Source organism: Lynx canadensis, chromosome D4 (assembly GCF_007474595.2).
Source record: "Lynx canadensis isolate LIC74 chromosome D4, mLynCan4.pri.v2, whole genome shotgun sequence".
Taxonomy (NCBI): domain Eukaryota; kingdom Metazoa; phylum Chordata; class Mammalia; order Carnivora; family Felidae; genus Lynx; species Lynx canadensis.
Window position 1 is genome coordinate 70,826,563 of NC_044315.2, and position 25,536 is coordinate 70,852,098.

Genomic DNA, 25,536 nt, shown 5'->3' on the forward strand with positions numbered 1-25,536 from the left:
TGAAGATCAACATAGTTTGGAAGCTGACGGGACAGTGATAAGCTAAATAAGAGGTATGCTTGTAAGCACATAAAATTGGCCGAGAGCAAATGTCAGGAGAAATAAGGAGAAGTCAACAGCCGGTACGTGCAGGGCAGTAAAGAGAACCACTAGGACAATGAAGATCTTTTTCATCATTCCTGCATTTCTTCATAGTGTTACAATGCACCCCACGGCCTATTTGGGAACATTTCTCCCAGAGGATGAAAGTGAGGTGATCGTGATTGTTCCTATTTTAAACAAAACCTAGCGTTTGGCGTCTTTTCCCCCCAGAAGTTTGGGGAAGTCTTTATCCCGGCAGAAGCACGGTGATGGAGTTAGCGGGGACTGAGAGCAGGTCCGCTCTGCCTTGGGCAGCATCAATTCTTTTTTGCAAGTGAGACCAGGAGCACAGTTTTGGGGACCTTCTCCCATTTGCATTTTTCCTTCCCTTTCTCTGTCCTGCTATTCCTGTCTCCTTTCTCCCAAAGCAGTGAGTTGTGGAATTCTGACCCACAAGTGGGCTCTCTGTTAATCTTCCGGTTCGTGCACTTCTTATTCCAGCTGCGAGAAGAAAGGGGAGCACTTTGTTTTGTGAACCATGACCATTATACTTTCTTCCTCTGTCCACTAAGTTGATCGCCTACGGCTTTACAAGTGCTGGGAAAGGAATTAGCCAGGCTGCCCTCTGAGCCGGGACAGCATTCTGTATGGAGGGTAGTATGTCCAATGCTTACCTGCTGATTAAATAAAAGGAAACCTTTACTGTTACACATACTGTAAAGAAGAAAGAGCTAGAAGGAAGGGGTCTCCTTCATTGGGATTTCTTGGTACACTGCTTGTGATCCTGTACTGTGCCAGTAGCATAGATGAAAGATCATGACCCTCTTCATTATTTCCTGGACAGCTCACAAAACGGCACTATCAAGCAAACTATTATTTCATAGCAAAATATATTTTAATTGGAAAATCACTTGAAGTAACGGAATAAAAATGTGTGGCAGGAACTTTCCCAACAGACAGCAGAGTATGTACAGTTTGTGAGCGGAGCAGCATGTATTTAATATATTTTTATATAGAAAATACAAGCATATTTAAAAATGGAAACACGTAACAAAGTATGTCACAACGAATAACAAAATATAACACAAAATAAAAAGGTAAACCCAAAATAACAAGTTTACTAAACAGAACAAGACCCAGCACCGTGTTGGAATTTCTTTGCGTAAGTTCCAGGATCCCCAGGACTCCCAGGAAGAGATGATCCTGCTTTTAGGAGAGCTGGTTGGTTGTGCGGTGGTTAAAACCCAGTCCTCCTTTTCCTGGAACAAAAAAACAAAGAGATTCAACAGAAAAACTGAAGACGTAAGAGCTTAGGGGCTGATGACAACAGCATTGAAAGTCTCAGATGCCTGGGCATTATCTGTGACATGGTTTGTAGGGATGGGGGTCGTTCCTTGAGAACAGGTGCTACCTTATGAAAAGATCGGAGAATCAAAAGAACCCGGGTTTTCATCCCATCCCTCTCACCAATTCCCTGTCTGATAATCCTCTTATCTCTAAAATGATGAGCTTGGACTTTGTGAACCTGGAAGTCTCTTAAGCATTAACAGTTGATGGTTTTTGTTTACGGCATTTACTTAGGGTCAATTTTCTGAAGATGCACACAGAGATCAGAGGAAACCCGGTCTCTTTCTTAAGGACGGAACGAACTGGAAATGATACGGGGTCTGCCTTTTTCATCAGCAGAGGAGGTTAGAGGCTGAGGGATTTAATGGTTGCCATGGGGTGCTTCTCCCCCAGCCGTCACTGATGGCAGGAAGGCGCTCCATCCGTGAAGAAGCGTCTACTGAGCACCAGTTTTTGTGCCCGTACCAAGTCCGAGGGATACAATCTTCAAGGCACTCAGTCTTGTGGGAGAGAAGGAAATAAAAAATTGCTTGGAAACATTTACTGTTTTGATTTCTCAGAAAAGCTGTCTCTTCTCCCCATTTCAGGGAATCATACTCCACCTTTCTTTCTTCCGGGAACTGCCAGCCGCCTCTCCCCTTCACCCATAAGTAAGGTAGAGATTTTGACAAAATGACCCTTCAAGTTAGTACAACAGAACTCAACCTAGGGCCGCAGTTTCACTGACCCCTCGTGGGCCCTTCAATCGATCTGGAGTAGTCAGTTCTTCTGGATTGTTAAACGGGGTCAGTGCCTTATTTGTGTGGATACCGTGGGATGACATGTAAAATGTGGAGGCTATAAGCAGGGCTGTCCCTCCACCTGAACTGAGCAGCAGAGAAAACCCCATTGCAGCAAAAGACAGGATGGAACGGACGCTGGAGAGAGGAGGGGAGACGAGAGGCGGACAGGCTTTAGGTGGCTTTCAAGTCCTCAGTCTGGTCCTCCTGATGCTCAGCCACCTCATGTCTTTGGGTGCAAGGTCCTTCTAGCCTGAGGACATGTTCCATTCTTTAGTGAAGCTAGCTAGAGTTGCAATAAGAGAGTCCCGACTGTCACACATCTCCTAGCATAACGGATCACAGTACAAGGAGGCAGGGACTTGCCCCATCTTCTGGGTTGAAGATGAACCTCTCCTCGTATATGGGATATGCCTCTTAACTCATTTCGCTGAATATATACATCTGGATTCCTTCGTTAAACTTTTGCTTTAAAAAATTGAGATTTTGTTCTCTTTATTAATCATTTTCTTCACATAAGCTAATAATTATCCTTCCCCTAGTTGAGAAAGAGATCCTCTGGAGTATTTTGATGTTAGGGAACCACACAAACTCTGGGTTTCCTTTTCTTATCTACAAGATGAAGGAGTTGAAATAGAAAGTATAAAATTATAAGAATTTTAGAAATACTTCCTGTTCCTTTTTGAGTCACTGTCATTCTTAGTCCTTTTATCTTTTCTCTCTCTCTCTCTCTCTCTCTCTCTCTTCTTTTCCTTTTTCCCCCCAGAAATCCATTGCAGTTTGACTCTCATTTTTTTAAAATTCTTTCAACTCTGCTCTCATGTAAAACCATCATTTTTATCTTGGAAGTTTCTACATATCCATATATAATCCAAATTTGCTCTTTGGAGTTTATGTTTTCTCTCTGCAGAGATGGCATACACTTGATAGGAAGAAATTCATTGGCCCAGGGCTGATTTTTTTTTTTTTTGTTCTTGTTGTTAATAAAGTGTGTACTTAAATAGGTTTTTGCCTTTGCAAGCTGAATTGTATTCTAATCACAACGAAATTTTAAAAAATGGGAAAATTAGAGATGATTTCAGTTAGCTGAATTTCCCACTTTTTAAAGAGAATATGAAACTATCCATTTATTTTTAATGATTACTTTAAGACAGAAGTAAATGTACATAATACAAATCTAAGTGATGTAATACAATGACACGTACTGAAAACCTTAAAATAGAGCTGTTAATATTCCAACATTGCAACATTTGTGAGGACAATGTTACAATATTGAAAATATTTTATCCGTGGTATGAAGTAGTACGTCTGACATTTCCTGACGTTTAAAAAAGTTTAAACCTTGAGGAAGAAGAACAAAGCTAGAGGCATCATGCTCTTGCATTTCAAACTATATTACAAAGTTTAGTAATCAAAACAATATGGTATTGCCATAAAATCAGACATGGAGATCAGAAAGACAGGAAAAAGAGTCCAGAAATAAACCTTTGCATGTATGGTCAATTAATTTATGACAAAGGAGCCAAGGATATACAACAAACTCTTCAACAAATGGTGCTGGGAAAACTGGACAGCCACATGCCAAAGAATGAAATTGGACCACTTTCTTATACCAAACATAAAAATTAACTCAAAATGGATTAAAGATTTGAAAATAAGAGCTGAAACCATAAGACTCCTAGTAGAAAACATAGAACTTGGTGATGATTTTTTGGGAGGATTTGACAGCAAAAGCAAAGTCAAGAAAAGCAAAAGTCAGCAAGTGGGACTACATCAAACTAAAAATTTCTTCACAGCAAATGAAACCATCAACAAACAAAATGAAAAGGCCACCTACTGAATGGGATTATATATCTGATAAGACGTCACCATCCAAAATATATAAAGAGCTTATACAACCCAATAACAAAACAAACAAACAAACAAAACAAAATAAAAACAAACCCCAAACAATTGGATTAAAAAATAGGCAGAGGATATGAATACACATTTTCCCAAAGAAGACATATAGCAGGCCAATAGATACATGAAAAGTGCTCAACATCATCAGTCATCAGGGAAATGCTAATCAAAACCACAGTGAGATATCACCTCACACCAGGGAGAATGGCTATTATCAGAAAGACAAGAAATAACAAGTTTCGGCAAGAATGTGGAGAAAAGAGAACGTTTGTGCATTGTCGGTAGGAACGCAAATTGCATACTATGCAAACAGCACGGAGGCGCCTCAAAGAAGAAAAAAAAATTAAAAACAAAACTGCCATCCAATCCAGCAATTCTACTTGTACTTCTGGGTATTTCTCTGAAGAAAATGAAAATACGAACTTGAAAAGATGTATGTACCATGTTCACTGCAGCATTATTTATAATAGCCAAGATATGAAAACAACGTAAGTGTCCATTAATTGATAAATGGATAAAGAAAATGTGACACACACACACACACACACACACACACACACACACACACACACTGAAATACTATTCAGCTACGAGAGAATGAAATCTTGCCATTTACAACAACATGGATGGCCCCTGAGGACTTTATGCTAAGTGAGATAAGTTGGACAGAGAAAGACAAATACCATATGGTCTCACTAATATGTGGAATCTAAAAGAACCAGAAAAATCCCTTACAGATACAGAAAACGGATTGGTGGTTGCCAGAGGCAGGGGGTGGGGGTGAAATGGATGAACGGAGTCAAAAGGTACAAACTTCTAGTTATAAAATAAATAAGCCATGGGGATGTAACATACAGCATGGTGACTACAGTTAAAACACTGTGTTGCATATTTGAAAATTCCTAAGACAGCAAATCTTAAAAGTTCTTACCATGAGAAAAAAATTTTGTAATTATATATGGTGATGGATGCTAACTAGATCTACTGTGGTAATCATTTTACAATATATATACAAATATCAAATCATTATATCGTATACCTGAAACTAATATAATGTATGTCAATTATTCTTCAATAAAAAAGTTTACATTATTTTAAACATATTTTTTTCCTTAGACTTAATTTTGTGATAATCTTTTCTCACCTAACACACTTACTGGTTAGAAATGAGAAACCAATTGACAGATGTATTTTTACACTAAAATTTTTTAGTCAATTAAATACTGAATATATATATATACATATATATATATGTATATATATACACACACACACATATATATATGTATATATATACACACACACACTAAAAATATGAAACAAGAGTTTTGATTTTAAAAATAAACATTTCTTATCAATTTCAATAGTATTTTTTTTGTAATCAGGAATGCAAATGAACATCATTAAAATGTACTGTTTATTATTTATTTTACAACCTTACATATGAAGGATGCAATCTTCTGTTCATGAAGGCAGTTAATTTATTTGTTTAATGAAACCTTTTTTCTTTTGTTTGGAAAACTATGGAATGTTGCATGAATTTGCATGCAATCCTTTTAGAGGAGGCCGTGCTAACTTTCTCTGTAGTGTTCCAATTTTGACTTTATGCGCTGCCAAAGGTGAGCACAAGATTATTTATTTGTGAGATACCCTTTTGTCAATCCTTAACTAACATTTCTTTGTGTGGCTTTAGTTCAAATTTAAAGAGTACCGGAAAGCAGATATTTTTGGAAAATAAAAGCTTCTACTTAAACTGGAGATACGTTCTGGCCTTTGGGACACACTCAACTTGAATTTTGATCTCTTTGTGTTATAGTTAAACATTTGTTTCTTCTAATGGTCTTACCTGGAGCAGTCATGTCCTGTCCAAGCTGAGAGACAATGACATCGGTTTGGTCTTATGCATTTTCCACCATTTAAGCAGGGAGACTGGCAAACAGCTGGGATGAAAAATTCATGCATTTATTTAATTAATATTTAGCAGGTTGGAAAACATCCATGAAGAGGTGTAGAATAAGATCTGATGCTGCTTTCCACTCCAGCCACTCCCATTCCTCACTGACCATTTGTATTACACATTCCTGCCACTCTGTTTGACCTTGGGTCTCATGTGAACTACCCACCATCCCTCCCTTTCCCTTCCAAGCTAGTCAAGTTGCAAATGTAAGTCCCAGGTTACGTCCTGCCTGCGTATTGAAACCTCTGCTGATGACATTAAATCCACTGATTTTTCTCAGCAATTCTTTTTATTTATGCAACCGATGTGATGTATACCGTTTTGAACTGCGAATTTTTCAAGCGCTCAGTGAGACTATGTATCACTTGAGAGAGCTGGCAGTGAATTCTATGACTGACTGCGTTGTTGCACCAGACATTGACACGTATGATAATCAGACACAAAGATTATCCAAATAACAACAAAAAAACCAAATAAATAAAAATAGCAGATGATTCAAAAGCTCCTTGTATTTGCTAGAAAACACAATTTTCAGGGCTTTTACCAGCTTTACTTGGAATTGCAGAACCTGGAATAGAACTAAAAGTTAGCCACAGGTAAAACCCTGAGTGAACATCCAAAGATTTACTATACGGACATCTTTTCTCACAAGGCCATCTTGGCATAACCACACTCTGCTTGCTACAAAATTTACAGATGCTAAAAACTGATGAAGACCTACCACCAGCAAGTTTAATATATCACAGAGAACGAAAAACTTTCTCGAGGAAGAAGAAAATAAAATTCTTGTTGAAAGGAGGTTGGAAATGAGAAAGTTTCAGCCTCATGATTTTACCCTCATTATTGCTTGGACAAGTAGCCTTCCCCAGATGAAAAACTCATCTTTGGTAAGATATACATGAATGTCACTTCTTTTTTTTATTTTTATTTTTTAAGTTTATTTATTTTTGAGGGAGAGACAGAGCGTGAGTTGGGGAGGGGCAGAGAGGGAGGGAGACACAGAATCTGAAGCAGGGGGCAGGCTCTGAGCTGTCAGCACAGAGCCCGATGTGGGGCTCGAACTCACAGACTGTGAGATCAGGACCTGAGCCGAAGTTGGACGCTTAACTGACGGAACCACCTGGGCACCCCACAAATGCCACTTCTTTTATCACTTATTTATAAAACATGGGGAAAACTCCAGAAAGTACCAAGCACTTGATATGCAAGCACCAGGTAGGAAGAGCGAGGACAAAGGTAAAACCATCTTTGCCCGTGGGGAGCTCTCTTGGGGAGTTAAGAGTAGGTATGGGCCAAGAGAAGGCATGTATTTGCCACATAACAAAGAGGAAATTATGAGACAAAGCAGAATTAAAAATAACAAAAATAAAACCCAATCATTGAAAACTAACTCTCCATAGATTCCACTTGCTAATAAAAAATTTACTCCTTTTCATTTTTTAAAAATGTTAATTTATTTTGAGATAAATAAATCTCTGCACTATCAGTGCAGACCTTGATGGCAGCTTGATCTTGTGAACCGTGAGATCATGACCTGAGCTGAGCCACCCAAGCACCCCAAATTACTCCTTTTCAATAGCATGATGATTCAGTGGTTCCTGACAGTACTAACAAATTCATTTCACTTCCTTGTCTAATAGCTTAACACCTTCCTCCTTCCCTATAATATGGGTGCCCCCAATATTCCATTTTAGGCTACCTTCTCATGCTATGTGCCTTCTGCACCGTCTTACATTTTTCTTCGTGTATGTTTTCCAGTGATGACTCACATACCACCCTCTTCAATCTAGATGTATCTTCTGGGAACTCAAACCGTCATTCAACTCCTTATCAGACCTCTCCCTTGCAGGTTTCATGGGCTCCTCAAACTCAACATGTACATACTTAACTCCTTAACCATACATTCACACCTGCTCCTCTTGGGTTCTCTATCTCAGTAAATGGCACCGCCTTTCCCTCAGGGGCCCCAAAGCTGTATCAGTCTTGACTCTTCTCAGACCTCTCCCGCTGCAGTGTATCTATAACAAAACAGTAACTTCTCTCAAATACATCTTTTTTGGTTATCATTTTTTCAGAATTCATTACATCTTGCCAATTCTGCTTTGATAACTTCCTAAGTGGTCTCCCTATTGCAAGTATTACTTTCTGCCATTTTCCATACTGCTGCCAAAATCACTTTTCTAAAAGAAAATCCGATCGTATGATTTTCCTGCTTAAAACCCTTCAGTGGCTTCTGTTGCTCGTAAGACCTAATCCAGCACCTTGAACTTGGCACCCATTGCATTTTTCTACTCTGGCTCTGTCCATCTTTACAGCTTCATTTCCAGCCACACCCCTACATTCCCTCTATGGCTTCAGTCCTGCTATGGTGAACACACCTGTGTTACGCTTCCACACTTTTGACTAGAATGATCTTTTGGTGACTACTCTCGCTTTTCTGATTCTATGCTTGTGAAGACTTCTGAATGTCTTTACTTGGTTAGTGTACTTATCTTCACTGTTGGCAGAGCCCCTTTTAGAGAATTCAATTAGCTAGAATTATCTACTTAGAGGCCATTCTGCATCTTTTCTCCTGTTTCATACACTGCTGTCTGCTTAATATGTAGGGGGTGTAAGCAGGTGCCAAGATAGCTGCTGCGAGGTTAACAAGAAAGGAACACTATATGATGCAGCATCATTAGGGAGCTTATTCTAGTTAGGGAGCCAAGGAGCTAAAAGAAATACAAATAAAGCAGATCAATGGAGCTTTAAACTTCATGGTTCTAACTAACTGTGTAGTATCTACAGAAATGGAATGTTAGAAAATAGATTATTGTGGTATAAAGCAAGTTTGGGGATAAGAGGAAGAGGTAGGGGAAAGAGGTGGGGAAAGAGGGAGACTGTGAGTTTGTGCTGAGAGATGCGGGGAGAAGGGACTGACTATTTGGGGGTAATGAAGAAGCCATCACTGCGGGGGATGGTATGGGATTGGTAGGATGGGAACTGAGTTTTATCAGGTGTGCTGAAGCCAATTTAGGCAGAACCTTGGAGGTTAGAAGAATTTGGGCTGAAAAATTTGGGCTGGATATGGAGACAATAGGGAACCATGTTAGGTTCCTAAATAGGGCAAAAAGATAAGCCCAAAGTGGTACATAGTGATGTCTAGCTGGGAAATGGAGACAGAAAGATTCATCAATAGACTCTGACAGTGATTCCAACAAGAGATCTTTTACTAGCTGGTGACAGCGAGGACAGAGGAGGATGTAGGAGATACCGTGCAGGAAGAAACAGAAAGGGGCTGATACTGGTGATCGCAGAGGAAGGAGCAGGAGACTCAAGGATGCCTCCATCTCGAAAAGCGGTGCCCCCGCTGCAGAGTAAGATGCCTGGAAAAGGGCCAGACTCGTCTGCATGTGACTTCAATTTGAGAAAGGCAGATAAAACATCACAGCTGACTTGTTAGAAACAAACACTATATAGATTGCGTTTAGAGTTTCAAACAAAAGCTTCACATTTGGCTTCCTCTGGTAGGTTTTTCCTTTCCTACATTCATGGGTGGCTGTTTGGCTTGAGGGAGGGTGACTACACGTGTGATTTTGCCTGTGACAGTATGTTTCACTCCCATTCCCTTGGTTTACTTATTAATAGTACCCCTTTCACTCAAAAAATGCCCTAGTGTGAAAGCTAAATTACATGGTCACCGAGCCTTAGAGTTCATGCCAAACCCTGGTGCCAATATGCCTGTTCTACTTGATGTTTTACCCACCAGAGAGGTGGTATAAATACTGCTTTCACGAGGGATGGTAGAGTGTTAGACATAATACAAATAAATACAGCAAGTTCTGTTCTTTAAACAGTTGTCTAAAGATTTCAGACTTTAAAAACCTGTCATTCATTTTTTTTTAAAAAAAACTTAACGTTTAATGAGAGACAGAGAGAGACAGAGCATGAGCAAGGGAGGGGCAGAGACAGAGAGACACACACACGGAATCCAAAGCAGTCTCCAGGCTCTGAGCTGTCAGCACAGAGCCCGACTCGGGGCTTGAACCCACAGACCGTGAGATCATGACCTGAGCTGAAGCTGGATGCTTCACGGACTGAGCCACCCAGGCGCCCCAAAACCTGTCATTTCAAGCAGATTCATTTATTCGATATGAGAAACTGATCATATGCAGGCACTATGCTAGGTAGCAGACATACAAAGATCATGAAGAAGCATCCCTGCCCTCAAGTGGCATATAATCTAGTAGGAGCAAGGACAGATCGATAATCAGTTAAGACCTCAAAGTACAGAAGAGTAAATATTCGAGACAGGCAAAGGTTAAGGGGACAACATTTGTCACCAATCAATGAACAACAGTTTGTTACTGTTGTCCACGAAGGAACCATCTCTTTGAGGAGATTTCCACTTTAACTTAAATGGTTTTTATTCAGGGTTGCGTTCTTTCTAGTCACCACAAATACAGTAACTTAGTTTCACAGAGCTTAAAATAAATATTCTTCTGAACCTCTGCATGCTTTCTCGATATTCTGCAAACAGAGCAGATGACGTGAAGAAGGCAGGCGGTTGAGCTGACTTAGAAGCTCTTCTTTGGTTCACGACCCTGACAGGTGCCTACGAAGCAGCCGTAGAGTTCAGCATTGAGACTATCATTCAAGACACCATCTTGGGGGATTTGTGAAAAACCTTGGCATCCTTTTGTTTCACTGCCACCTCTGAATCTGAGTCATACTCATCAATGTTCTCCAGGGCCTCATGGAGCCAAGTCACCAAGAAAACAAACCCAGAGAGAAGACCTACCTGTATGACAGCGGGACCCCGTCCAGCCAGGTGGGCAATCGCACTGATAAGGGGCCACACAGCGACCACCGTTCAGACAGGGGAGGATGCATATTGCTAGAAAGGAGATCGACAGGGATTAAATCAAAACACACACACTCAGACATACGTTCAAGTGTTCACAAACCGTTTTCCGGGAGGAGTAAAACCTTGAATGACCCACTAGATAGTCTCCCCGGATGTGTTCTGTTTATTAATCAGTATCACTGGAAAAACACAATCAGGAAAGTAAGTCTGGACCTTTAGTCTAATGAAATGACTCTAGTTCCAAATGCACTCTTTTAGAGAGGATACACCGTGATCGATGTCCGCTAAGTGCTGTGCTTTCTCTTCACAGGATAAGCAGAATGTTCTCCCGTTATTATTGTTTCAAATTTCCTTTTCAAATTACATAAAGTGCTCAAGAAGTTTGGCCGTCTCGAGGCTCTCTTATTGTCTCGAATTAAATCTAAGAACGGGTCAGATGGGCTCTCTGTAGGCCGGTGTTGGCAACACATTAGTAGTGATGGAACAGCTCATCCTTTATTTCCTTGAAGCAAAGGCCTGATGGGGACTGAGTGAGGCCTCTCCTACACTGTCCCCAGTGATCATTTTTCCTAGAAATTACTGAGCTCCTTAAAAGGGAATAGTCTGTTTAGAAGGAGTGAGACTGTCTATTGGCTTGCTACTCAAAGCACAGTTCTCCAGCCAATAGCATTACCTAGGAGTTGGCTACAAAATGCAGAATCGCAGGTCCCAACCCAGAACTACTGAATCAGAATCTGCATTTCACATCTCCTAGGTGGCGCGTATGCACCTTAAAGCTTGGGGAACCCTGGTCTAATGCAGTAGCACAGGCACGTGCTCTGTGAACCAAGCGAGGCCTGCTGTCAGGGTCCCCCAGGGTAAATGTTTCCCCGGTCTTTGGATGCTTAGCATTAAAGCAGGTCAAGTTTGGGAGCTCTAAATGGGAAAGAATGATAGCAGAGCAGAGGGAGGAAAAACATAATTCTTCTTCTTTCTTACTCAGTGTGAGAACACTTGCTTTGGTGAGTTGTTGGCCTAAATTTATTTCCATTGTATATTTTTTTTCTTTCTAGATTAGTTGAAATAGTTACACTCAAAACAGTTTTAGAATCTCTTATGACATGTCTGGCCTTCAAAAAAATGATAAAACTGATAGAGGCCAAGAGCCATCACATGAATGACCCTGGATGTGATTTCCATATGCCACTCCCAATGAAACAGGCAATAATTTTTCCCCACATATATTTTTTTAAGATATTAAAATAAAGAATAGTTTAGACATTAAAATTTTTTTCAAAATCACTTATTCACTTTCTCCCGCAAGTTCAAATTCAAACTTACAAGGATCAAAATTCTGTATTAATTTACTAAGCGTTGTGTAGATACAGGAGTGACCGCTTCCCCTATTTTTTTTTTTTTTTAAGTTGGGAAGAACCACCCCTAGTGCAAAAGAGTGAATGGTGGGTTGCAAATACGACACACAAAGTACAATGTTATGCAATGCTGTGAATTTATCCCAACTGCAGCAATGAGAGACACAGTATATAAATTGACTTGAGGTAGGAGAAGATGGGGGCTGGGAAACCCTCTATTATAAACTCCTTCCCAAGAAGATTCTTGGGAATTTGTGACAGGAGGTATGTGTGGAGACGGCTCTTGATAACTGTGTTTTCAAGGTCACTTATATTCCAATTCTTCTGCAACCAATTGACATATTCAGATAGACTCCAGATGCTTTTGTCTGGTCTACCACAGGACCAAATGAGCTCCTTCCACCAGTAAAGCCCACCAAAAGCAAATGAGTTCCTTCCACCAGTAAAACCAGTTCCTAGTAACTCCCCTGATTTGGCAGCTTCCAGGCAAGGTATCAGGACTCAAAGTAAGATTTAAGGACATCGTATGTAAGGTCTGAGGAGACTCACGTTCTTCACAGAGGCGCCCCATCCAGCCATCTGGACAGGAACAGGCATTTGGTCGTTGGCAGATACCTCCATTCTGACATGGGAATCGACAGACAGCTGGAAAAGAAGCAGGATGGGTCACAGATCTAGGGAATTATAGAAGAGTGTCTGTCAGAAGATAGGATTCCTTATTTATATTTCCTTGAGTCAAGTTTTACAGAAGAGAAACAAAACCGAATCTCAAGATTCAGCGAGGGGTTAACGTGAGGGTTTTGAGAAAAATGCATATACAAGCTTGGGTAGTTCTGGGAATATGGCTTCCAAAATTTAATAACCTGGGGGTTCAGAGCAGAAGGGGACAAGGTGGTTTAGACCAAAGATAATCTCTTTTGGTCTGCCCCAGGGGAAATGCCTCTTCCAGAAGATGTGGAAATGCCCTTCCGAAGGTGCCCTTTGATGGCCAATAGCTCTTTGGTGCTGCCTCTGTCACTCAGTGTCTTAAAATAAACAAGTGAAGACACAAACAAGCAAGCAAAGCAAACACACAACTCTCATTTGCCTTCTGGTTTTGAGGGAAACTTGGGCTATTCTTTGAGGATGTCACCTCCTCAGCTGCCCTCTCACGAGGAAGAGGTTGTACCTTCTCTTACATCTCGCCTGTAAGTGATCTCAGTTCTCACTGCTGCTGTCAGACAATCTCCTTCCAGCTCTTGCAATTGCCCTTGCCTCTTTTGAGGCCATTCATTCATGGATTTCCTCAATTCTCCCAACCCCACAGGTCATTAAAGACTTTGGCCTTTTCACCCCAAATCCAAATCCAACCATTGTTCACGCGGCTGTGTGAACAACCCATTCAACAATTAGATTATTCTTTTAGTTCCTGGGTTAATGTTTGTCATGTTCACTAGCATAGCTCCTGACTTTCAGTAGAATGGAACAATCACTGTGATTTGTAAAACAAAACAAAACAAAACAAAACAAAACAAATCTGTTTTATAGAAAAGTATAAGTTTTAGGACATACCAGGATGCCTCATTGTCTACTTCTTTCAATTTTGCAGAATTTTAAGCACAGAACCTTCTTCCCCCAAGGAAGATTTTATTGAGTGCACATACACAATTCATCCTTGGGTTTGCCAATTCAGTGCACCAAATGAAGAGACAGCCGTGCTCACATGAACTCAGAGTGCTTGTCACCAGCCCCCAGCGTGGCCAGGGAGACCTGGGGCTCCGCTTCCCTGGTGCTGACTGGTACCTCTTCCCTCTGAATCTGCCCACTGGGCGGGCTATCCCGTCCCCAGCGGGGCTAGGGGTCTGCCCAGGATGCGAGTGTGGAACTGGAATCTGCTGAAACACCTGAGCATCCGAGAGGTGTCCTCGTGGCTCAGACATGACACAGCTCCCCCTAGCAGCTGGAGAACACGCCAAGAGAGCACAAGCACTTCCCTGAGGAGCCATGATTGACTCAGGAAGGGGCAGTGTGCTGGGCCAGAGTTTTGTGTGAAAGCTTTTAAAACTCAAACCCAGAATGTTAAGGAAAATGACACAAACGTCAAGGGAAATGTATTTATTTTTAAAAATTTTTTCTTAATGTTTATTTTTGAGAGAGAAAGAGGGAGACAGAGTGCGAGTGGGGTAGGGGCAGAGAGAGAGGGAGACACAGAATCCAAAACAGCTCCGGGCTCTGAGCTGTCAGCACAGAGCCTGACGCGGGGCTCGAACCCACAAACCGTGATATCATGACCTGAGCTGAAGTCAGACGCTCAACCAACTGAGCCACCCAGGGGCCCCAAGAGAAAATTTAAAGCCAAGGAAAAAGAACAGAGCAGGCATCCTAGCTGTTGGCCTCCCCAGACTTCCATATACATTTCTCTACAGTTTCAATGAGAAATAACCATTCAAATATTTCCTTACCTCTGCAAACAGGAGGTGATGTCCAGGTTCCATTCTCCAGGCAAACACTCCTTAGGGGACCTTCCAACATGTATCCACTGTAGCAGGAGTAGGTGATCATGTCCCCATACTGATAACGCACGCCTCGAGTGATGGCATTTTCTACAAAAGTTGGTGGACCGCAAGATATTTCTACAGGAAAACAAAAGCACAATTGAGCCTGTGCTACTAACCCAGCCAGCGGATGAGAGAGAACACAGTCTCATCTCAAAGACTGAATTAATTTCAAGAGCAAAGATCAAATAGCACCAGAGAGGTGGCTTCCAAGAGAACTTCAATGCAGGATGTTTATCAAATTACAAGAGGAGAAGCATGGGGACTATTTGTAGTCTATTGTGTTAGAGTAAAGATCATTAATTGCAGTATTGCAGATTCCATCAAGGCTGTTTTATTAGTGCCTAGAGTAGCAACTGACATGCAGTGGGCTCTTGATAACAAATTTGAAAAATGAGTAAATGGATGAATATTGTCTCTAGCCTTTAGAGACTCAATTTACACACTTTGATGAGGTTTACAACATTCAAGGTTTCACATCAGTTTCCTTCTTTTCAAGACTGTAAAGCAGTGACTTGTCACTTATGAAACGTGTGAGAATGAATGATAATTTTAAAAGTGATGCATACTGTATATTTTTAATTTTTATTATTTTAAGAGAGAGAGAGAGAGAGAGAGAATCCCAAGCAAGCCCCACGTTTGGTGAGCAGCCTGATGTGGGGCTCGATCTCACGACCCTGGGATCATGACCTGGGCCAAAATCAAGAGTTGGACGTTCAACTGACTGAGCCGCTCAGGCACCCCCGTACTGTATGTAAATTTCAATAAAAAATCTTGTAACTAATTTTGCTTTAAGAAGCGTTGAGATAACTGGGGAGTCGTTCTGGGGAGGCTCACAAGACAAGGGTTGAATTAGAGTTGGTGCTCCAATCGATATCCAGTTTGTAGAAGTCTAACTTTTTGGATGACTCTCCCTGAATTGGCTTTTAAAAGGTGACTGTGGACATAATACCATTAAGAACTTGTCGGTGGAAATTAACAATGTGTACGATTTTTCTAAATTTTCTTTTCTCTCTAAGGTGGTTACAGACATTAATTAAACGAATCGGATATCAAATATGTATTAATGTAAATACTTAAATCAAATATTTATTGGAAACTGGAAAAGAAATTGATGAAGAAAATGCTGCCCCTTTACTCAGAGTAGTGGGAAGAAGATGGGCAATTTAAGAGACAGCTGTCATAGAGGCTTGGAGACTATTCTATGGGAAAATCAAGGTGAACGTCACTAATTATGCCTAGGACTGTCAAGATACAAATCGCAGTGAGAGTAGCATTTGGACTAGGCTACAAAGCTTGAGTGGAGGCTATGAAGCTTCCAGGTTGGGGTGAATAGCATGTAGAAAGATCATGGCTGGTTCACCGAAGTGATCAAAGCATGGATTTCAAACCACCTATATGGGAATCACCTTGGGTTCACATTAAAAGTGCAAATTTTGGGGGGGCGCCTGGGTGGCTCGGTCAGTTAAGCATCTGACTCTGGCTCAGCTCATGATCTTGCAGTCCGTGAGTTCGAGCCCCGCGTCGGGCTCTGGGCTGATGGCTCAGAGCCTGGAGCCTGCTTCCGATTCTGTGTCTCCCTCTCTCTCTGCCCCTCCCCTGCTCGTGCTCCGTCTCTCTGTCTCTCTCAAAAATAAATAAACATTACCATTTTTTTTTAAAGTGCAAATTCTGGGAGTTTCTAGCTTATGAGTCTACATCTTACTACCCTTGGTGATTCCTAGACACACTGAATTTGAGTCGCTGACTCGTAAGGACAGATATCAGGATGAGGTGACAAAAAAATGAGGGAAGTTGTTGCTCATGTCTCTCAGGGAAGATACTTTCTTCTAAGCCAGAGGCTTTGCTTTAATAGAAAATACAGAAGAGGGATTGAGGATAACAAACAATGGTAGAAACTGTCTCCTTCTCTCCAAGGCAACCCCTGATCCTCTCAAGAATATTGAGGAATAATTAAGCATGCACCAGAGTGCATGTCTCTCCTTGCTTTTTCTTCCAGTACTCGGAGTGGTATTTGTCAGGGAGCCAAGACCGATGTGAGGATATGCGTGCAGAAATCAGGCCACTTGGCCTGCTTTAGTCCAGGCTGGTGGTCAAGGTTTATACACACGTAATGCTTCCTATTTCACTTGGAGTAGATTTTATAAGACTAAAAGCATAGTATATGTTCCCTGGAGTCAAATCAAAATTTTTTTTTTTTTTTTAATCTTTTAAATGTGTATTTATTTTTGAGAGAGAGACGGAGTGTGAGTGAGGGAGGGGCAGAGAGAGAGAGAGAGGGAGACACAGAATCTGAAGCAGGTTCCAGGCTCCAGGCGGTCAGCCCAGAGCCCGGTGCGGGGCTCAAACTCAGGAACTGTGAGTTCATGACCTGAGCCAAAGTTGGACACTTGACCGACGGAGCCACCCAGGTGCCCTAAAATCAAAATTCTAATGCTGTAGTAGGCTGCTAGTTGAAACTCCAGGCACTTGGGCCATTGGTGCATCTCCTCCTACCAGGGGACACTGCTAAAATACACCAGTTCATTTACTCTTCAAAGCAAACTTACAAGATAACTATTATTGGTGTCACTAACACAGGAGAGCCCGAAGGTTCGGAGAAGTTAGGGCACTGGAATAAGTTCTGACTTAGAAAGTTTTGAGGATAGAATTCAAACCCAGGTCTTCTCTGACTCTACAATCCCCATGGCCTTCGCACTTCACAACTGGGGTGCAAGTGTTCTAAAGATAGACGCTATTGTAGGCATGATATAGTTGTTGACTATATAGCCCAGTGTCTTGCATCTGGTTAGACTTGATGAGAATTTGTTCACTGACTGCTGCAGAGGGAGTAGCTTGGAGTACAAGGGAGCCGGAGGGCAGAACGTTGGGCAGGGGAGATGTTTTCAGTGCAGGAAGTGTATGTGAAGAGATGTCAAGAGTTATCACAAGGCAATAAGAGATGCCGCCAGATGACATGTGATGTATCACATGGTGCTAGCCAGGAGGGTCTCAAATCGTTTGGTTCCGGGACCCGCAGCAACACCTGGGAGCTTGTTCAAAAGGCAGATTCTTGGGCCTCGCTGAATCAGACATTCTAGGGTGGGGTCCAGAAACCTGTTTTATTTTTTTTTTTTAATTTTTTTTTTCAACGTTTATTTATTTTTGGGACAGAGAGAGACAGAGCATGAACGGGGGAGGGGCAGAGAGAGAGGGAGACACAGAATCGGAAACAGGCTCCAGGCTCTGAGCCATCAGCCCAGAGCCCGATGCGGGGCTCGAACTCACGGACCGCGAGATCGTGACCTGGCTGAAGTCGGACGCTTAACCGACTGCGCCACCCAGGCGCCCCCAGAAACCTGTTTTAAACAAGCCCTCTAGGTGGTTCAAGTTTGAGAACCAATGTGGAATCATTTTCGTATTGTAAAGCATCCACAGCCTATAGTCTGGGGACTCTCAGAATATGGGGAAAATATGTATTTTATTTATTTACTTATTTACTTATTTTTAGGTAGGCTTCATGGCCAGCATGGAACCCACCATGAGGCCTCAACTTACAGTCCTGAGATCAAGACCTGAGCCAAGATCAAGAGTCAGACACTTAACCGACTGAGCCACCCAGGCGTGCCTTATTTTATTTTTTTTAAGTAATCTCCATGCGCGGTGTGGGGCTTGACGTTAGGACCCTGAGATCAGGAGCTGCATGCTCTACCCGCTGAGCCAGACAGGTACCTCAAAAAAAATACGTATTTTAGATTCAATATTTTGCTCATTCCTAGAAGAGCATGTTTTGAAAATCTCTTCAGTGAATTCTGGTCAGGTAGGTTTTAGCCTACTTCTGGGAAGATTTTTCCCTTTTTATGTTTGGAATGCAAAGATCTTTTTTTTTTTTTTAATTTTAAAAATTGTCAACACAGAAGCCGATAACCACGATAAGACAGAGACCTAAATATCTACATTTAAGTTACTTGATTGAAAATAATCTCACAAGGATGAGAAAACATTCTGCACTCATGAGATGAAATGGCTTCCATCTCCATTTACTTACTTTCACATTTGGCACTTGTCAGTGTCCACGTCTCGTCGGGGTTACAGGTAATGACGCCCCGGCCTTGGAGCAGGAAGCCTTCCCTACACTTGATGGACACGTTCTGATCAACGTAAAACTCCTTTTCAGAAAGCAGAGCATTCTCAGGAATCACAAAAGGAACAGGGCATGGATTTGCTGTTAAACAGAAAAAACAATGCTTACTGATATTCTCTTTTCTGATTTCTTCAAATGCAGAGTGGGGTGAGCCCTGTAGGAGCTGGGTTCACAGTTATGATAATGAGGCTTAAAAATATGGAACTTCAAACATTAAGAAAAAAACAAAAAACCTCGGTTTGGGGGCAGGTGGGTGGCTCAGTCTGTAAGCACCTGACTTTAGATTTTGGCTCAGGTTGTGATCTCAGGGTTGTGAGACTGAGCCCCACGTCGGGCTCCATGCTGAGCAGGGAGCCTGCTTAAGATTCTCTTTCTCTGTCCCTCTCTCTCTCTGCCCCCGCTCTCTAAAATAAAAAAAGGAGGGTGCCTGGGTGGCTCGGGTGGCTCATGTCTTGATCTCACAGTTTGTGAGTTCGAGCCCCACGTGGGACTCTGGTGGCAGCGTGGAGTCTGCTTGGGATTCTCTCTCCCTCTCTCTCTGCCCTTCCCTGCTCGCAGTTCTCCCCGCACCCCCTCAAAATAAATGAATAAATATTTTTAAAAGTAGTGTTAAAAAAATAAAACAAAAAATATTTGTTTTGTATCCACATGACATTATTTTTAAGGATAAGATCAGTTAAAGTCTGAAAACCCCAAGTTAGTCACCACTCACACATTGCCCCAAAATTCTAAGATGGGAAATTAAATAGTTGTTTGAAATGATGGCTCAACACTAGGGAAACAAGAGGTGTGCTAGAAATCACGGAGTGCATCAACATTCCCCCCTTTTTTTCATTTATATATATGAAGAAAAAAATATTAAAAATGCAGAGTAAATGCTTCTCGTTGTCACTTTACTCTCTTTAACTGAACATCCTACAGAAGGACGACCCAGAGAATTGGCAGACATTTCTAAGTAAGCTGATATTAACTTTAGACTTACACTACCATGAACAGGATATTAGAACTTCAATTGTAGTGTTTTCAAGTCTTATTTCTAAGAGTGGATTCATTTTGTAGGTCTGAAGGAAAAACAGCAATGATGATAGCACAAAGACTTCTCACTGCAAGTGTGTGACACACATATTAACATATATTTCAGCAGTTTTGGTTTTCCTGATTTTCAGTGCGCACAAGAGGTGTTTGTGAGTGAGGAAGGCATCAGCTAAGTCTTGAAGGCTCAGTTACTGCATTATAACACTTGAAACAATAACCAGAACTCCCTCAGTTCAGATCTTACATGTGAATATTGTTTTCATTCTAATGCTTCTAAATTATCTTCATTCATTATATATATGTATATACTTTATTATATTAAAATTAGACATTAATATATTCTTTCTTCACCCTTTTCACAGCCCCAGTCAGATTCATTACACACTTGTGTGAAAATTTTTTCATTAACTTGCATTTTTTATCAGTGCCTTGGACTACCTGTAATCATCCAAGGAATTTGACGAAAGCCAATTCTTAGGATATTTCAGATAATATAAGTAGGTTTTAAAAATAGCCCACAGTATTTGGTTTGGATATACACTGATTGCTTTCTCTGGGTCAGTCTCACTCAGTGGAGTTTCCTCTGTTTCAGACACTGGGGAAATTAATCATGAAACTGAATCTGATTAAAACCTCTCTTAGAGTCAACACACACGTTTGCAGAAAGGAACTGGGTGGCTCCAAGCTCCGTTTTCAGTGCAGTATGCCTCAGGTGCCCCTTCAAGGCTGTACCCTCTGTTACAGGAATATGCCACACTGGGTCCAGCAGCAGTGTTTTCGACTTTGGCTTTCCCGTTCAGAAACCCAAGAGGAGCTTCACACCTGGTCTCTGGAAAGAAAAATAAAAGCCTCATATTACATGCTTCTTCCAACCCTCTTTCCTTCTTCTGCTACAATTGCTAAAGGTACTCAGTGCATCGTATAAAATATTATAGGCTGCTCATATGTGAGATACAAGGATACGTTTTGAAGGAAGAAAAAACCCCAGCGTGTCTAAGTTTTGGATTCATACATGCAGGTGATTCAAGACTGGCATTTTGCCTATTGACTCTAGCTGTCTTTATGTCTATTGCTACCTTTTGTCATTACTAGTGCTGGGGGTATAAATGAGCAAGCCCTGTCTCAGACCAAACGAATCAGTATCTCTGTGTTGTGGCCGAACTTCTGGTATTAAAAGCACCCCAAATGATTTCTAATGGTCACTCAGGGTTGAGAGCCAATGGATTAGACACTAACTGACTTCTCTGGGCCTCTTCCAGCCCGGTGAGTATTCCGTATACTGAGACCACGGATCTTAACTTTGGCTGTACCTTGGAATTACCTGGGAGCTTTAAAAACATATTGATGTGGGGTTCTACCCCCAGAGATTCTGACCTGATTGATCTGGGCAATGGATTTTTCAAAGCTCCCTTAGGGCGTCCCAGTGTGCTGAAGGCTAAAAGTAACGCGGTGCTTTCAAACTAATGCGCACAGGAATCACCTAGGGATTTTGTTAAAATGCAAATTTTGGTTCAACAGGGTTGGGGTAGGGCCTGAGAACTTGCATTTCTTTTTCTTTTTTTTAAATATTTTTGATGTTTATTTTTGAGAGAGAGAGAGACAGAGCATGAGTGGGGGAGGAGCAGAGAGAGAGGGAGACACAGAATCCAAAGCAGGCTCCAGGCTCCGAGGCATCAGCACAGAGCCCGACGCGGGGCTCGAACCCACAAACCGTGAGATCGTGACCTGAGCCGAAGCCGGACGCTCAACCGACTGAGCCACCCAGGCGCCCCGAGAACTTGCATTTCTAACAAGATTCAGCTGCTATTGATGCTGCTGGTCTGTGGGCCACACTTTGAGAATCATATTGATGTGAACAGGCTTCCCTGAAAACTGATAATACAGATATCAATATATTTAACAATTCCATAATTATATAAGAATCTTTCAAATCAGGTTGCTCAGTATGAGCACTTTTCCCCCACAGAAATATCTGTATTTTTTATATGCCTCAGAAAAAAGGTGTATAATAAAATATGTAAAATACCAATAGTTTTTTTTTTTATCCATGAGTGGTGGAATTCAAACTATCATTTTCTTTTTGCTTATTTGTGTTTTTTAACTTTCTGCCAAGAACTTGTGTCACGTATTTAGTAATTTAGAAAGAAAAAAACCCGCAGATAATAATAGGATTCATACAAAACTTATTACTATCTTGCATTTCAGAGAGAGCAACTGTACAAACCATTGTCATTGCAGTTTGATTTATATCCACTGCAGAACTAAAACAATTCCCTCACCAATGCCATGGTGGGTTCCTATGCCAGATCTCCATGTTTCCTTTTCTTTCCTCTCTCCCATTCCCTGCAAATATGTTCCTACATTTTATTTTAATCATGAACAGCTGAGATTAAAAAAAAAAAATGCTATTATCAGGAATCCCCAATGATGCCTTTCTGTGACTTGAGATATCACTCAATATCTTTAAAAAATATTTTTCTGGGGCAGCTGGGTGGCTCAGTCAGTTAAAAGTCTGACTTCACTCAGGTCATGATCTCACGGTTCATGAGTTCAAGCCCTGCACTGGGCTCTCTGCTGTCAGTGCAGAGCCTGCTTCAGATCCTCTGTCCTCCCTCTCTCTCTGCACGCCCCCCACTCGTGCACTCTCTCTCTCTCAAGACATATAAGTAAACTTAAAAAAAAATATTTTTCTGTATAATATATACAAGTTTTGGAGAACTAAAAATAGTCATATATTCCCCACTGAGTTTCAACCACACAATATTCCTTTAAGAATGTAAGATTCCTGTGTATATAAAATCAAATCATTACTCTACCCCAGAAGACACGTGGAAACAACCTTGAGTCCTAGCGGCAGCTTTGACACTAACTTAATTTATGATACTGGGTAGGTCACTTCACTTCTCCTAGTCCCCATTTACTTATTTAGTGAGATAAATAAATCTATCTGATCTTGGACTTAATCCAATCTAGTCCAGTTGAATCATCTAAGAAGCTGCTTGACTAGAATCTAAGAAGCCAATTCTAATTTGAAAATTTGATGATTCCCCACGATTATTAAGAAAAAAAGTTTAAAGCCTGCCACTTTGATAGGCTTGTAACTACTTGTATCTAAATACAGTTGACACTTGAACAACATGGGGGTTAGGGGCGCCAACACCCCATGCGGTCAAAAATCCATGTATAACTTTTGAATCCCCAGAAACTTAAGAAACCAGTAGTCTACTGTTGACCGGAAGCCTTGCTGATGACATAAACAGTTGATTAACAAATATTTTGAATGTTTTATGTATGATATGCTGTATTCTCACAATCAAGTAAGCTAGAGAAAAATGTTACGAAGAAAGTCCTAAGGATGAGAAAATACATTTACAGTACCAGACTACATTTATTGAAAAAAAAAAACAAAAAACCCACATATAAGTAGACATGCATGGTTCAAACCTGGGTTGGTTAGGAGGTCAACTGTACATTGTCTCCAGCAGAGGGATCATATGGGCCATGTGTTGGGAATGAACTCATGTGAATGAACTCATGTCTTGCTCAATAAACTTGCATGTTCTCATAAGATGAGTTAATGCAAAATTACACACACACACACAAAGTGACAGATGTGATGACAACATCACTTTAAAAAACTGTCAGTTTTGGCTAGTACTGTCACCAAAAAACAATAGTGCTAAGCCTTCTAATTATAATCATTTGGGGGAAAAGCCCACAAAAAGAATGCAAATAAATCCAATAATGAACTAATTTCGAAACAAAATGTTTGCTATTCCCAATTTGGTAATTTTGTGCTCTATTCCAATTTAATCATTAGTTTCTACTATTATTTTTGACCCTTTTATTGGCTTGGGGACCTTGAGCAAAAAGCCCATTAAAGATTCTCCGACAGTTTACGGAGATGATTAAAAAAAATTTTTTTTATTAAAAAACTGATTTATAAAGAAAATGTGGCCACGTTGTTATCATGTGTCATATGATATCGTATCTTTTTTTTTTTTTTAGGACTGCTCAGTGTCATTTGACTTACTTTTGCACATTGCTACCTCTCCACTCCACATTGTGTTCTTCTGACAAACACGTTCCTTGTTCCCCTGTGAATTGATGAGAAAAAGGTCATTGACAAGATTATACTCAGTAATGGAAAGATAATAAGGGAACACAAAGTAATCTTGGCCATGAACTTGAATCTTCCAGCACTGGAATGCTAAATAAATTGATTAAATAAATATAGTTTTTAAGGGCTAGGTTTAAGACTTTCAAAAATGCTTTCATCAAATTACTTCAAACTTCATACCCTGGCTGAGCAGTGTAATTAACGTACAGATTTTATTTCACTTTCTACTGACCTGACAACTGATTATAACCAATAGCAAAGGTCGATCAAAAACATGTTTGAAATGTCAAAGAGGTATATTTGCTTAGTAAGTTTTAAAAATATTTTGAATTGAATTTATTTTTCAGTACCTGAGAGGTATGGCCAAGAATGTGAATTGGCATTGTTACACCTTATAGTTTTGAACATAAAACAAGTTAAGATATCTTATGGGTATGAAGATTGAATTTTTGGCAATGTAACTTAACCATTAAAGATAAATTTATCCTGGGGCACCTGGGTGGCTCAGTAAGGTCAGCATCTGACTTCAGCTCAGGTCATGATCTCACAGTTCACGGGTTCGAGCCCCGCATCGGGCTGTGTGCTGATAGCTCAGAGCCTGGAGCCTGCTTCAGATTCTGTTATCTCCCTCTCTCTCTCTGCCCCTCCCCCACTCACGCTCGGTCTCTGTCTCTCAAAATAAATAAACGTTAAAAAATTTAAAAAAAAAAAGAAAAAAAAGAAAAATTTATCCCACTAAGGGCCCAAGCATTCAAAATTTTATTTGGGGTAAAAATCTTTCTAAAATGTATTTCCCTGCCTTCTTAAATAAAGTAAAATGATGGGGCGCCTGGGTGGCTCAGTCGGTTGAGCGTCCGACTTCAGCTCAGGTCATGATCTCACAGTTTGTGAGTTCGAGTCCATGATCTCGCGGTTTGTGAGTTCTGCGCTGACAGCTCTGAGCCTGGAGCCTGCTTCAGATTCGGTGTCTCCTCCTCTCTCTGCCTCTCCCCTGCTCATGCTCTGTCTTTCTCTATCTCTCAATAATAAATAAAAATGTTAAAAAAAATAAAGGATAATTTAAAAAAATGAATATAATTTACTTGAAAAATTTTATGATTATTATTCTGAATATATTTTTGCATATTTTTCAATATCCCATAGCCCTTGATGGCTATATAGGCAGTTGGTCCTCTACAGTTATTATAGGCATATATGGACTAAGATTACTATTCTTTGACTTCTGGATATAATTTTTATGAGTCTTTGTTTCTTCCCTCTTTGTTGGTTATCTTTTACTGTAATCATCAGTGTTCCTAATGATAACGCTTCTCCATGCTTTAAATTCCTTAGCTACTATGGAAAAATAAGATAAATAAAATTTTGTAATATATGTTTAAAAAGATTAGGTTCTAAGTAAAGTTTTAGGGACCTTAAGTCTAAGTCAGTATATGCACATGGATTTTGTCACCTGTTTCTTC

General features: G+C 40.7%; 1 protein-coding gene and 1 non-coding gene across 2 annotated transcripts in view; both read right to left on the reverse strand.

The window, feature by feature from the left end:
* Positions 1 to 1,179: 1,179 nt before the first annotated feature.
* SVEP1 (sushi, von Willebrand factor type A, EGF and pentraxin domain containing 1) overlaps positions 1,180 to 25,536 on the reverse strand; it is a 196,835-nt gene continuing 172,478 nt past the window's right edge. The window contains 8 exon segments of the mRNA XM_030293777.1: positions 1,180 to 1,340; positions 5,956 to 6,049; positions 10,847 to 10,942; positions 12,814 to 12,909; positions 14,706 to 14,876; positions 18,826 to 19,002; positions 20,612 to 20,785; positions 23,990 to 24,053. Coding sequence (XP_030149637.1) covers positions 1,319 to 1,340; positions 5,956 to 6,049; positions 10,847 to 10,942; positions 12,814 to 12,909; positions 14,706 to 14,876; positions 18,826 to 19,002; positions 20,612 to 20,785; positions 23,990 to 24,053 — 894 coding nt within the window. The 3' untranslated portion in view covers positions 1,180 to 1,318.
* LOC115500187 lies at positions 5,627 to 5,736 on the reverse strand. The gene has a single exon (XR_003964434.1). It is a non-coding gene; the product is annotated as a U6 spliceosomal RNA (small nuclear RNA).